This window comes from Equus przewalskii, chromosome 9 (assembly GCF_037783145.1).
Source record: "Equus przewalskii isolate Varuska chromosome 9, EquPr2, whole genome shotgun sequence".
NCBI lineage: Eukaryota > Metazoa > Chordata > Mammalia > Perissodactyla > Equidae > Equus > Equus przewalskii.
Genome location: NC_091839.1, coordinates 60,994,118 through 61,009,495, shown reverse-complemented (window position 1 = coordinate 61,009,495; position 15,378 = coordinate 60,994,118). Strand labels below are relative to the sequence as shown.

Genomic DNA, 15,378 nt, shown 5'->3' with positions numbered 1-15,378 from the left:
CTAGAATGAGCCATGTGCACTCCTGCCTTAAGGTCTTAACTCGAGCTTTCCTTCTGCCTGGGCCACTCTTCCCCCTAATATCTGAGCAGACAACTCCTCCTGTAGGATTGCCCAGCTCTCCTCTTCTCAGTGAGGCCTGTGTAACCTCCTATTTTATACCAGCCCGTCCTGACTTCTACCAGTGCTACTGGTCTCCTTTGCTTTTTCCTAATTGTTCTTTTTTCTATAGCACTTATCACATTTTAATTTATTATAGACTTTATTTATTATGTTTAAAATTTATTGTCTGTCTCCTGCTAGAATGCAAGTTCCTTTGTTTTGTTCATTGATGCATCCTAAGAGTCTAGAACAATGTACGTAGTAGGTGTTCAATAAGTATTTAGTGGTCTGCATCATAAGATTGTCATAAGGATGAAATGAGTTAATGCATGAAGTGCTCTGAGCACGGTGCCTGGCATAGAATAAACATTGAATTGAATATTCGCTGTCCTATCTCTATAAAGCCTTGCGAGTGTTTCTGGAGGATCTATTCCTAGAGTGGAAGTGCTTGGCTTAGGGGAATGTGTGGTTTCAGTATTGAGGCAATACCAATTTACACTCCCACAAACAGCATTGGAAAGAATCTACTGTCCCTCACAATGGCTAACATTGGATATAATCAAAATTTTATACTTTTGTCAATCTAATGGACAAATAAGACATCTCATTGTGGTTTTAGTTTGCATTTCCTTGAACGCTAGTGAGGTTGAGCATCTTTTCAGGGGAAGAATCAGTTTCCTTCCAAGACTGGCTTCTGAACCATCAGCAAGAGGGAAGCATCCCTACCAGCTTCTCGCTTCTGATGGCTTTTCACTGACCATTATGTCTTGAGCACTTCCCCATATATTTCAGCTATGTGGACCACTTTTTTAGAATCCCGTGAAACTTCTCCTTTGTCCACACATGATTTATCAATGTTAATAAAATAATTTTATTCACATATAATCAAACCTTACTACTTTTTCTGGATCCCTTCCTGAATTTCACAAGTAAGACGATAAAGTGGTTAGGGAGATAGATAACATTGATTTTTATGAAGGATTTTGCTATAGGACACTATGAAAGATTTTTCAGAGGAGACTATGAAATTCTGATGCAGTCTTACTGTCACCTTCATATATTGATGCTAAAAGGTTTATCCTGAAAATCTTTTAGCTGGCACTTGAGCACTGATCAGTAGATCATTGGCAGCAGGCTAACATCGTGGGTTGACAAGGAGGATCAACCCTCTAAAACTAACATAATATACTTCTTTAAGTGAACATAGTTTTCTATATGAATCTGTCTATCAAATATTCATGGTTTCCAGGTTACAATCAACGGTCTTGGGAACTGTTAACACAAACTTTTCCATATTATAGGAAACCTCTTAGCCTTTCCAGTAAATAGTCTTAGAAACTCAACTTTGCAATAATAAGATACAGAATCACCATAGATTTAATTTATATTTTTTGGTAACTAGAATGTCAATGTTTGCTAATCTTCTCTCGTATTGACCCTAGTATCAATAGCTTCTTAAATAGCTACCCAGAAAAACTTGTGGCCTCTGGTTTAAATTTTTATTCAGGCTGAATCACAACAATTTGGGCTTATAATAATTTATTTTCACAACAACTTCCTAATATTCATTTTATAAATTTATTATAATTCATTTAACCATTAATAGACCTTTGGTTATTTCCAGTTTTCTCCCTTTTATGGGTGAAGATCATTGTATATTAATCTTTGATCATATTGCTGAATAAATCTTTCAGATAGATTCCTAGAGGTACAACTACTGGGTCAAAGCAAATTATTTTCCAAAAAGATAACACTGATTTATATTCCCCTATGAGCATATAAGAATATCTGTCTTACCACTCATGGTCCAGCTTGAAATTTTTTCATAATTTTTATGTTTTCAAATTTAATTAGGAAAGTAGTTTCTCATTTGGTGTTTAATATGATAGTGAACATTTTATATATTGCAAGAAACATCATTCTGGGCTATCTGGCCAACCATTCCCTTATCTGAGAGTTGATTCCCTACCCACCAGGCAGGCCAGTATTTTAGATGCATGACCTCGTCTACCTGGATATAGATGATTGGACCAGGATAGATCATGTGAACTAAGCTGGGCTATCAGATTCTCTTCCTTGGAAACTTAAAGAGAGACTAGACTAAGCTGGTCATTGCACAGAAAGCATGTAAACCTAAGAGCTCTATGTTAATCATGCACAGAGAAAGAAAGCTGCTTTAGAGAAAGGAAAAAGGCGGAAAGCTGTCCTGCAGAGAAAGACGAATGAAAGCAGACATTCAGCAAAACCAAGCTGAGATACCGGAAACATCCAGAAAAGGAGTTGCCCTGACTCTTCCTGGCTTTCCAATTCGTGATTCTTGCCCCTAGTAGGACCTCACTATTCAAAATTCTCTCAGATTGTGTACGATACTCCTATATCCTTTCAATGCCCTGCCCTAAAATATTTTTAAGATGTTGCTAATTAAGTTAACATTTTACATAGCATGTGTCAATAATAATCTATGAGTTAAAGTGATACTATGAAACTATGATATGAGGGTTTTATTGATTGATTCTCTCAGGGTTATTTTATTGCCAACTTTTCCATTTTTACCGTTGGTTAAGTTGTGCATTTAATGTAAATGATAGAGCAATTATCTCTATAGCTTCAGTTTAGCTCCACTTTACTATCACAGACTAGAATTTTGGATGTGTTAACATGCAATATTGTTGTTTGTTGTTGTTGCTACAGCTGTCATTTGCTTATGGGCGGTTGAGGGAGAGAAGAAAGGGGGCTAATATTTCATGAAAGGAAAATGCACAAATAATATACACTTTAATCACATTATTATTAATGGTAAGGATCATAAATGAATTTTTGCTGCTGGTGTGTCATTTTTATACCTTAATATGATTTATTTCCTTTTTTTTATAGGGCGGGAAAAGTAAAGATGCACCTTCATGGGATCCTGCTGGCCTGAAATTCCTAGAGCGGAATGCTCCAAGAGACTCTCATTGCCAGCTTTCCAACAGACCGAGAGCCATAGAGCACGCCTATCAGTATGGAGGGACCGCCAACAGCCGCCAAGAGTTTGAACACTTAAAAGGAGATTTTGGTGAAAAGTAAAGTAACACACTCTCCTTCCAGAAACTTAACACTATGGCTGGGCTTCATCCTTATTTACCATATGCCATCTTTTTCCTATGATCTTTCCTTTCTGTGCCACCTTAATCCTATTCTTTTATCATCAAAATAAATACTAAATAGTACATGATTCGTACTTTCCAATAAATTACATACTCTGTGACTTTTTTCCCAAAAGTAAGGTACGTGAAACAACATTCTCCTAAGAGTTTGCTGTGTTTTATCAAGAAGAAAAGACAAAGAAAGGAAACAGGCAAATTTCAAATGATGCATCCTCTAACCTTCATATCACCTTCCCTCCCTCATACAAATTGCTTTCAGATTGTAAATGGGAATATATCTGAACTGCTAGAAGGTTAATAAGGAAAGATGCTGAAAACACAATACACTTGTATTTCTGTTGGCCCTCAAGCTGTCTCAAAACCCCTTGCCTTTCCCCAATCTTTCATGGATCTCCCAGTTATAGTATTATTGAGGATTTCTTGTTATAGTGTTAGCATCCAAATATTCTTATATAGGTCTTACATAGCTCTTTCAAATATTCATACAGGGGTGCATTCAATAAGAAAACTCTAGTGCCTTCTAGTTTGCTATTTGCCTAATAGGAAGAATCAATATTTCGTGTAATTCAGGAAGAATTTAGAGTTAATCAAACTAGAAGTTAGCCTAAATAAATGTATCTTATCTACGGCCTGGAGCTAAATTTCTAGAGAGTTTTGTTTAATTTCTACACACTCTGGTGGCTCTTTTTAACATGTGATATCCATTGATTAATTCTTACTGGGAAAAAATTGAATCTGTATTTTAGATAGTACATAAATCATAGTTTCTATGTAAATTTCTGCATGCATATTAATTGCTCACTAGTATGTTGTCCACATGAATAAGCTTCCTTAACATACAGATTTTTATTAAACGAATTGCAACCATGTTTTCAAAGCAATACTGATATGATCCTTACTGAAACACTTCCTTCAATGTGGAATGTATTTCTGTTGTATAAGGAGGTAGACCAGGATTTACATTTTTAAACTAGTCAAGCTTACCTAATATTCATTAACAATACTAAAGGATAATTAGAAGTAGTGCTGGTTGGGATTAGATAGGATGGCAACTTATTTATTCTTCCTTACACTCCATTGCTTTGGGAAGTTAGAGATCGCCCTCAGGCTCATTTTACAGGTGGTAAGATTTTTCTTTTCATTTGCAAGGTCTCAGTTTTCCATTCGTCTGAAAACTCGTTCCTCCCATGGGATGATTTTCTATGTCTCAGATCAAGAAGAGAATGACTTCATGACTCTATTCTTAGCCCACGGCCGCTTGGTTTTCATGTTTAATGTTGGCCACAAGAAACTGAAGATTAGAAGCCAAGAGAAATACAATGATGGATTGTGGCATGATGTAAGTTGAAGGCAGAGAATATTATCATCAGCAAATGTCCACCATTGTCAAAGGGACTGACACTAATGCCCCACTATTGGATTCTCTAGAAACGTCTCTTTTAAAGTTCTGTTGATATATACTCAGAGCTCAACATCAAAAACTTTTATTAATTCCTTGTAAAAATCTTGAAGCATTCTATTTTGCAAGAGATACAGGCTAAGTGTAATTTCTTTTTTTTTTGTGGTGAGGAAGGTTGGCCCTGAGCTAACATCTGTGTCAATCTTCTTCTATTTTATGTGGGATGCTGCCAAAGCATGGCTTGATGAGTGGTGCTAGGTCCTCACCTGGGATCTGAACCTGCGAACCCTGAACCGCCCAAGCAGAGCATGTGAACTTAACCACTACACCACAAGGAGATCCTCAATTTTTTTTCTTTTTCTTTTTTTGGCAGATCAACTTCCATTTCTTTTTTTTTTTTTAGTGCAATTATTTTAACCAAAGGATCAAGGGCCACCATAAACTGAAGTCTGGTTTCTAAGGATTTTTCATTTGACTGGTTTCTTTCCACTGCCTATAATTCTCTAAATTTTCAACAATGATTGCTGAATGTCTTTTATAGGCTAAGCTTTGGAAGATACAAAGACTAAATCTGTTAGGAAGATGGGATACAACAGGGAGAATTTCCTAAACATTGAAGGAAATCAGTGTGTGTGTGATGGAAAGAATAAGCAATGCAAGCTGCAGTGCAATTAATTACAATAAATTTAGGAGAGAGAGCATGTGGGCTGGCCCACTGGGAAGAGCTTCATAGAGAGCTCTGCTAAATATAAGCTGTATTCAGAAATAGGCCTGACTTTAAACTTTAAAAAGGCCTTAACTTTGAACCAAGTTTTAAAGGAAGGGATGAACTCCTACCCTCCAGAGAAAGGACTGCTTTTTTAAACAATTTCTGCAGATTTCCCACAGCATTGCAAAAGCCAAGTTGGGAGGTGAGGATCACAGCCATTCCCCTCATCCCGGGATGTACTTGAACTGTGCTACTGTCTTTCTCTCCATGCAGGTGATATTTATCCGAGAAAAAAGCAGCGGCCAACTGATCATTGATGGTCTTCGAGTTCTAGAAGAAAGCCTTCCTCCTACTGGAGCTGCCTGGAAAATCAAGGGCCCTATTTACTTGGGAGGTGTGGCTCCCGGAAGGGCTGTGAAAAATGTCCAGGTAAGCCAGTTGTGCCCAGGTACAGCCACTGACCTTTAGAGCTGGAAGACCATTTAATCCAGCCGTCATTTTATGGTTAGGAAATTGAAAGAGTAAAACTGTAGTTTGGTTTGAGGTGGAATATCAAAGAGAGGTATTGTCCTATGGGATGTCTGTCCGCCCTGTGATGTCACAAAGTCAGGAGTGATCTTTTGGTTCTAAGGTAGAGGTGAGATGAAAAACGTTTCAGCAGTATAAATTGTCAGGAAAAGCTATGCCTCAAGGATGATGTTTATTTGTTCAGCAAGTACTTAGACTTTTATTGTAAAAAATACCAAAAACAAAAAGCAAGTCATTCCATTATATGTTATTGAGTGAAAAAAACCTTTCAGACCATTATGTAAACTATGATCTCATTTTTGTTTCTTACACACACACACAATTTGTAAATGTGCAAGGAGATGTGGTTAACCCTGGGAGGAAGGGTATAGTAAGAAACATGTTATTTTTGTAATTTAAAAGTTTAAAATATTGCACCTTTAAAAGAAATATGTAGCAATAAAGGAAATGCACCAAAGTACTGAATTTTTCTTAACATAAGTATGCATTTGACTTTAACACAAGAGTTAATACATTTCTAAGATCCATTAATATATGTGGATAAAATTTAAAAAGGGGCACGGGGTTCATAATTAATTTGATTTTAGGTAAGTAGCCCCATTCCATGACAAGCTCTTTAAAGAAAAGATTTCTAAAAGCAGTGTGACATCAGTTGTCTGAAGCAGCCTGAGTTTCCCTTCTGGTCGTATGATAAATGCTCCACCCCAGACACAGCTAATGAAGCCAGCAGTGCAAGCTTTCTGCGTTTATTTATCCATGGTAGATTTAGCAGTTAAGAACTTTGCTAGCCCTCATCAGCATTAGGTGATCTTGGGCACAGCTGTCATTCTTGAACGAAAACAAACTAGGATACTTCCAACATGCCATTTGAAAACCACTGCCATTTATTTTGTCACAGTATGTAGAAAAATTTTCATAGCTTAATTACTGCAGGCTGACATTATCAAATGCAAAATTCCAGCTTCAAATAACTAGATACAAAAAGCAACTACCTGGAAAACTATTGATCATTCAGATAGCTAGGATAAACAAGGAATTGCTTGGTTTCTCTTAAGACTCAAATCTCTTCATTTTGTTTCCTTTTGGTGCAGCTGTGAGTGTTGGGAAAATGGATTTTAAGAATTATCTTCTCCCCTCAGATAAACTCAGTCTACAGCTTCAGTGGCTGTCTCAGCAACCTGCAGCTAAATGGGGCCTCCATCGCCTCCGCTTCTCAGACGTTTAGCGTGACTCCTTGCTTCGAAGGTCCAATGGAAACAGGAACTTACTTTTCAACTGAAGGAGGATACGTGGTTCTAGGTAACAGTGATGCGTGTTGAAAACATGAGTCATGAAATACGTCTTTCCTGGGAGTGGCTAACAGGGATATTGGATCCAGAGTTAAAACTTCAGCATGCCAAACTCACTCAACCTAGAAAATGGCCTCTTTCCACAAGGACCACTTCTCCCCTCCTACCGCTCCAGAGAGACACACGCGCCCGTCCCTGTTTGCTTTCCCAAATTAGAGCTTCTCCACAGCTGCCAACCCTCTGGACGCAGACCATCTCGGCTCCTTTAGAATTTCCTGTGCTGCTCCGTGGTCTGATCCATGTCGGCTCTTGGCCACCTTGCTCTCTAGGTCTTTCTCTGCCCCCATTTAGCATGACCCATTGTCCCGACTAAAGGAAGTTCCACATCCTCCCTTTGCCTGCAACCCAGCAGACAACACTAACCTTCCAAAATTTTATTTGTGGATTTTTATTCTCCCCAACTATTATTCTCTCGCTTATTCAACAAAGTTTTATTGCATGCCTCTGGTATGACAGTCCCTTTGCCAGGTATTGGCACATAATAGTTCTAAAAATGAATAAAATCCTAACAGGGTACACACAATCACCATCCAATCCACCCAACAAGCATTCTATAGAGCAACTGATAGTGTGAGGAAGGCCCCAGGATAGGTGCTGCGAAGGAGGTTAGGAGAAGGAAATAGAACGTTCCACATCTTCCCTGTGCTCAAGGCACTTAGGTGCTTTGTACATCCCCTCAATGAGGACACCCCAGTGCGGCCAAGTATACTTTCTTAAACCAGGTCCAATAGAATAAGTGGAGGTAGTATTTCCTCTCTTTGTCTGGCTCGTGATTTTACTTTCCCTTCTCCTCCTTTATCCCTAGCGAAACACCAACACTCACATTTCTCAGCCCTTTGTTGAATTCCAGTGATAAGAACTCAAAGGCATGGAAAGCTTGAAATGCACAGCGACCTGCGCAATTTATGTTCTCCATAAACATTAACAAATAGCAGGAAAAATTAAAAAGTGATTTATAAGGAGCCACGTCAAGTGAACATTATTAAGATGCCGCAGTTTGCAATGAGTCTCTTGGCATGAACACAGCTACTCTTAAGAATTTATTTTCTTGCATCACTGCAGTGGCGGCTCCTAACTGCTTTTGCTGCCCTCACTTTCTCTTTCCTCTGAAATTCTCTACAGCACTGGCACCAGTTAGTTATTTCTTCATTGTCTAAGAATTATTTTATCATACAGATTTGATACAGTCAGCTCCCTTGTTCAATGACTGCAGAAAAAAATCTAACTTCCATACTGGAGCACTGGAGCCCTTCCCCACTCACCGTGCCTCCTTCTCCCTTTGCAGGGGACGATCCGGCCACCCCGGCCTCCACAGTGCTCTCCACACATCCCAGCCTCTGCACCTGTGCCCCTTCCTCCTCACTTTGGAAATATTAAAGGGTCCTACTAGCTGGACTCAATTTCTTCTCCCCTGAGCTTCCACGGCCATAGTGGATTTTCAGCAAACTGTCCACACCCCGCTTCCCACAAACAAGAGTGGTGTGCTGGTTATCTCAGCCCCCACAGAGCTTTCCACAGTGTTTCTAATGTGGAAAATGCCACTTTCCACTTATCTATTGCAAAATGTGCTAAACTTCCAAAAACAGATATAAGAATATATAATTACAAAATCACACCGTGGTTACAAAATTTAGATTGCTGTTCGTGAGAGCTAACAGTGTTTCTCTCCCCAGATGAGTCTTTCAATATCGGGTTGAAGTTTGAGATTGCATTTGAAGTCCGTCCCAGAAGCAGTTCCGGGACGCTTGTTCACGGCCACAGTGTCAATGGGGAGTACCTAAACGTTCACATGAAAAACGGGCAGGTAGTGTGTTACGAATTGTTTCAACTGTCAGTCTCCTCTGACCTTGGATTCTGGATCTGAAGCAAATTTATGTCACAGAATTATTTCATCAATCTTTCTTAACTGGAGGGAAAAAATGGGGAAGCCATAACATGATATTTAAATGAAAGCAATGTTTGGATTTAGAGTCATATACTGGGAATTGATTTGGTTACAGCAAAGAGCTGTGGAAACGTGGCATAGCTAAAAAAGAAAAAAAATCATCAATGATAACAACATAATTCAAGGGTTTTAACAAAATAATTGGAACTTTTTTACAACAAATTCAAACAGCAGACATATCCAACTATCAAAACCAACAAACAGGGGCCAGCCCCATGGCCTAGTGGTTAAGTTCGCGTGCTCTGCTTTGGCGGCCCAGGGTTTCGCCGGTTCGGATCCTGGGTGCAGACATGGCACCGCTCATCAGGCCACGTTGAGGCAGTGTCCCACATGCCACAACTAGAAGGACCACAACTAAAAGATACAACTATGTACTGGGGGGATTTGGGGAGAAAAAGCAGCAAAAAAAAAAAGAAGATTGGCAACAGTTGTTAGCTCAGGTGCCAATCTTCAAAAAAAAGCCAACAAACACTAAAATATCTTTGTATCTATATGTATACCACATGTTCGTGTGTATACATATAATATACATATATTATTTTCAACTGGTATAACAGAAATAAAATTCTGTTATAAACACCGCTTTCATCCTAAAATAGTATTACTAAAGAACATTCATGAGAGTATTCAAATAAATATTAAAGAAAAAGCAGCATATTTTCATTGTTGTTCCTAACATAACTGATTTTTTTGGTTCCAGTACATTCTATTAAACCATATAATAATGAGTCCCTGTATGATGCTTACTATGTGTCAGGTACTATTCTATGCTTTATGCGGATTAGTTCCTTTAAGCTCCCCAATGGCTCTGTGAAGTGGGTATTGTTATTATCATACTTGTTTAACAAATGAGAAAGAAGATGCCCAGAGTAAGTAGGAGCGTTGGGATATGAACCCACACAGTCCATGCTCTTCACTGATACCTTAACTGCTTTGTATAACATCTTTAGAAATTAAAGGAATTCGTTCTTATTGTTCCTCTCCCTCGTCTTCTCGCCTGTGTCATCATTTTGTTCTCTCTCCTAGGAGCACTGAGTTTAAACCATTTCTATAGCCAACTGAAGAGTGACCCCTTGTGTTCAAATTGTAAAGCTAATCATGTGTGGATGTTGCTTCCCTGTGGTGAATTACTTAAGAAATTTAGTTTTATCACGATGAGGAGAAGTGAAATTAAATTATATAATGTACCCCGTCTTTTGCAGGTCATAGTGAAAGTGAACAATGGCATCCGAGACTTTTCCACCTCAGTGACACCAAAGCAGAGTCTCTGTGATGGCAGATGGCACAGAATTACAGGTGAGAAAGCTGAGTGTCCTGGGTTTCCTTTCTAAAATGAGTCTACACACCCGCCTGTGGGATAATGGCTTGGCAGAACTTCGGCTATAACTTAGATGGCAGAACAGGTGACGGAAGACGGTCTAAGGTAGCCAAGGAGAGAAAAGCATATGTTACTGGACGAAAATGTGCATATTGAATCCACACGTGGTTTGAAAATATGAATGCTGCCAAAATAGGCTTGGGGAGTTGCTTAAATAATGCATAACTTATGGGGGGGAAGTAGCAGAAAGAGTATCTTAAATATTCTCCCTTTCGAAGGAAAATGTTACAGTGTTTTGCTTGGTTAGACGTTGATGTTTTCAATGATATTAAGAAAGTGAGGGGTTTATCCTGGGATAAATAAAAGCCGTTGCTGTGATAAATGAGTCCCTTTCATGTGAAAATTATTCACTCCAGAGCCACTTATGACCAGTCTCTTCCCTGTATTTCAGTTATTAGAGATTCAAATGTGGTTCAGTTGGACGTAGACTCTGAAGTGAACCATGTGGTTGGACCCCTGAATCCCAAACCAGTTGATCACAGGGAGCCTGTGTTTGTTGGAGGTGTTCCAGGTAAGAGTCGTTTAAAAAGGACAAGTTTCCAAATCCCAAAAGCAGTAAGTTCTCATCACTGTTACTCTAGTATTAAGAATTGGGCCATGTGTTTTCATAATTCACCTAATAATTCTCAAGACTTTAGATATAACGTCCTGTCATAGGAAACAGTATACTGACAATTGCGACTCCTCATACAGGGATCACAACAAAGCAACCCCTAAAAACCAGACCCCAGCATTCTAACCGGTAGCTAGTACTCTCCCTTGGCCATATTTGCTCACTTTTTTCTCTCTTGCCTTTACGTGGTCTCCTCACATACACACAGTGAAACACACGCTCTGTTTTATCTCTAGCACAAAGAACATTCATTTACTAATACTGCTCTTGGATCTGAGAACCTTGGTGAGAACCTAAAAGTTTCTTGATAATTGCTGCCCTTCCTTAGCAGGGAAGAAGAGATACACAGTTCTCCCTGTCGAGGATTAGTCTGGATGGAGGCAACAGCTGCAAACCATAAGTTCCATTGTTCCTATGTGTGACATCCCTAAGAGAGGTCCCCAGATGCAGTTCTGTAAACATCGTCAGTACATTGCTGCTGTCATCTACCAAGAATGGTGTATAATCCAGGATGATGATAGGAGGACCCTTAGGGAACCCCACAATTGTTTTAAACCTTGGAAGCAGGAACCATGACCTTATGTTGAAATTGCTTGTTTCACACATTTCACAAACTTGGAAAAACTGAATGTTAAAGCTAGAAAGAGGGATATAAGGAGAAAACCAAGCTTTTACAAGTGGAATTCGGTGGGGATTTTAAAGAAAAACTTAACATGGTTTTCCTTGTCTCCTAACTAGTTTGTTTAAGACTGACCCGTGTAAAGGCAAATAATGCTTTAATTGAGAGAGTGAGAAAGTACAGACAAAATTAAGCATCTGACCTTGGGTACCTCCAAAATACTAGCAACTAAGCCCTCCTCTGCTTTGTAATGTGAATTTTTCAAACACCAGTATTGACAATAACAGTAACTCACTGATGAAAGATTTGAGACCCTCAAAAAGCAGCCCTTCCTCTCCTTTGCTTCCACTATCCACTCCCATCTCCATTCCCCAGTCCTCTACTCTGCTCCAGCCTTCGGTTCTGAAAGGGATCCTGGCAAAGGCCACCATTGCAGTTCACGCAGGTGCAATGTGGAAGGTGTGTCATATCACTTCTTATATGTCTGCACATTGCTTTCTTCCTAGAAAGCACAGCATAGTGTAAAATATTTCACAGGTTCCTGAGGGCCTACAGATCAAATTCAGCACAGCATGCGAGGTCCTTGATCCTCTGGCCCCTCCTTGCCCTGCCTCTGCGCTCTCCTCACACCTTCTGGGACTTGCAGTTCTCTGAATGTTCAAGGATGCTCGCTTGCTCCAGGCCTTTGTACAAGTGCACAGGGCCTCAATTTCTGGAAAACGTTCTTCTTCCTTACCTCCTCTAGTACCTTTTCAAGGAACAATTCCCACTCTCCCCGAACTTAACTCCTTATTGACTTTTAGGCTCAGCTCAGACTTTTGCTTACACACACGTCCCCTCTCTCCCTAGAATGTGCTCTGCATATCACTGTTGTAGCTCTTAACACACAATATGGTTGAAGTTAGGACACTCCTTACTGCCAGGGAACATGATTTCATTCAACCCACATCAAACATTTATTGTCTGTTAAGCACCGTGCTGGGCTCCAGGAGATGGACAAAACAAGCATGGCCCTCCCTCATGGAAGTTATAGTATTTCTTCTTTACTTTGCATCCAAAGTGCTTACTACGTCACTCAAATAAATATTTGTCTCTTTGAATTTTGTTTGTTTTTAGAGTCTGATCTCAGAATTACACACTGCCGTCATCTCTCACTACAAGAGTTGCTAAGCGCCGCAGGCTGGGTGGGCAAGATGTACCTGAGCCAAATTCAGCCTGCCTGAGACATATAATGAGTAGCAAATTTTAGCTAATGAGCCAGCACACAGGAACTAGCAGGCCAGGGGGGCCTAACCAGCAGCCCACTGCACCATGGCTGCTTTAATCCCATCTAGGAATCATGCCAGTAAGCCTAGAACAAAAGCAATTATAATTTAAGCTGAATGTCATTAATTATATCATTTTGAGCTGTTCAAGATTAGTTCCACTAAAATCACATCAGAAACTGGAGCATTAAAAAGAATGACTAAAGGAAATTAGTCATAAATAAAACCCCTGGATGCACTAAATTCTCTTGGAATCCCAACCAGTTCTCTTATACCACGCAGAACCTTGGTGACATTATTTCAAGCAATAAAATGTTAATACATTAAAATTCAATGAACTATACACCAAAAAAAATCAACTTTACTGTATGATAAATTTAAAAATCAAAGTTAGAAGTTAGAGAATTTTTTAAGTTAATGTAGTCCCCTACAACACAGATCTGACCATTCATTTCTCTACCAAAAATTCTTCATTCTTTTGTATACTTCAACCTGAAGAATGCTCGCGCTTAAAATCATGTGTTGATTTTATTAATCAATTACTTAGGGTTCTAGGGCACTTTACTCTCGCTACCTACAATTAGTTGTGTGGTGAATTATGCAGGCCATAATTTCTATATGAATTATTTCCTCTAGATGACGTCCCCCATGAACTGAAGGGTGGTAAGCCTGGGCAGAATCGAAATCCATGTTCTAAAACTAGCCTCCAAAATGGGCACAAGAAATAGATGTTTCTTCCCCTTTATAGTCTTTCCTGTTCACTCCTTTTTATTCTGATGATGAAGCACACTGAGCAAGCTTGAAGAATATATATAGTCATACTAATCTAGAGACAAAGGAATTGATCTCTCAGGTCCCTTCCAAATCTAAAACTTTATAATTAATCTAAATATGAAATTCTATTTCTATGATTTATTTTCAGTACAAAGCTTCTTCTGCATATTCTTAATCTACATTGCTTAGAAAACTTATTACAGCTGCTTGATGATGTTTAATTTGCTGTCCTGTTCTATGTTCCTTCCTGAATTAGTGATTTCTAAGTGTTTTCCATCTTTTGTCTGCTACTGTTCACATAACTGTTTGTACATAATAATAAGCTTTGACTAAATGGATTGTAATTTCATGATATTTCTAAGCTCTCTAAATTGCTTTAAATTATATTGCTTCTATCATCTCAACACATTTAATTGTGTCTGTACAATTAATAAGCATAAGGCTTCTTCGAGATCTCTAATTAAGGGAAGAAGATTCCCCTGGCATACCTCAGGGCACCTGTGCCCACCCAGAGACTAGGCTGGTTATCATTATCCTATTTACTGTTCTTAAACACTAAGCTCAGAAAAATTAGAATTCAGTTTATTTGAATTCATTATTTTCTCATTATATTTTATGAGCTTGGCAAAAATGTGGAGGCTTAAGGGTGAAAAGTAGTGATACAAATTAAACAGAAACATTAACCAAGTCCAAAAAGAGTGTGGATGGTAAAAATTTCCCGCTTCTCAGCAAAGCACACAAAATAAGTGAGGCCCAGGTGAAATTAACTCTAAAGAGCACAGGTAGATCCTGAAAATTCACTGCTGAGGCTTTGCATGTCAGTGGTCAATTTCAGCCTTGGAAGACAGCTGCAGTATACTCAGAAATTTGATCATGGAAAACATGGCAAAACTAAAATTACCACGTGTTCATATTACTTGGAAAGCAGATGATATTCCTGAGAAATATTACTATATTCCACTTTTGACATGTAAATCATTTCAATGATGTAAGCAATTATTATGTATATTTTTGCCACAAAGTAATATTTGGGCTTGGAGTGGCCCGATTGCAATCTTTGTTTTCATTACTGTCTTTTTTCAGAGTCTCTCCTGACACAGCGCTTGGCACCCGGCAGACCCTTCACAGGCTGCATCCGTCACTTTATGATCGACGGGCGCCCGGTGAGCTTCAGTAAAGCAGCCCTGGTCAGCGGTGCTGTGAGCATCAACTCCTGTCCGGCAGCCTGACACAGCAGAGCAGAGCAGAGCTGCCCAAGGACAAAGTTCTCAAGAGCACTGAAAGGAACACAAAACCGGCCAAGAGGAACCACAACTCTTCCCCCGGTGGAAGCTTCCATCTAGTTAATCAGGACTTAAATGAATCATCAGGGACTGGAAGTTTATTATTTCTCATTTGGGTTCTTACCTTGGATCCAAAATGTCTTCAATGGACATCGAAGCAGTTTTAAACTTACTTGTATTGTATTACTTCCTGCTGGTGAAATTACCGTTCCTGTTTCTAATAAAATAGAAGGGATTCTAAATAAACACTGGCACACATTTCTAAAGTGTG

At 39.1% G+C, this 15,378-nt stretch overlaps 1 protein-coding gene across 2 annotated transcripts in view; it reads left to right on the top strand.

The window, feature by feature from the left end:
• Window positions 1-15,378, top strand: part of LAMA4 (laminin subunit alpha 4) — a 133,963-nt gene extending 118,585 nt beyond the window's left edge. For both annotated transcript variants that reach the window (XM_008514782.2, XM_008514781.2), the window contains exons 31-38: window positions 2,974-3,161; window positions 4,395-4,584; window positions 5,627-5,782; window positions 7,021-7,180; window positions 8,904-9,034; window positions 10,378-10,471; window positions 10,945-11,064; window positions 14,908-15,378. In XM_008514782.2, coding sequence (XP_008513004.2) covers window positions 2,974-3,161; window positions 4,395-4,584; window positions 5,627-5,782; window positions 7,021-7,180; window positions 8,904-9,034; window positions 10,378-10,471; window positions 10,945-11,064; window positions 14,908-15,053 — 1,185 coding nt within the window. In that variant the 3' untranslated portion in view covers window positions 15,054-15,378. The remainder of the gene's footprint in view (window positions 1-2,973; window positions 3,162-4,394; window positions 4,585-5,626; window positions 5,783-7,020; window positions 7,181-8,903; window positions 9,035-10,377; window positions 10,472-10,944; window positions 11,065-14,907) is intronic.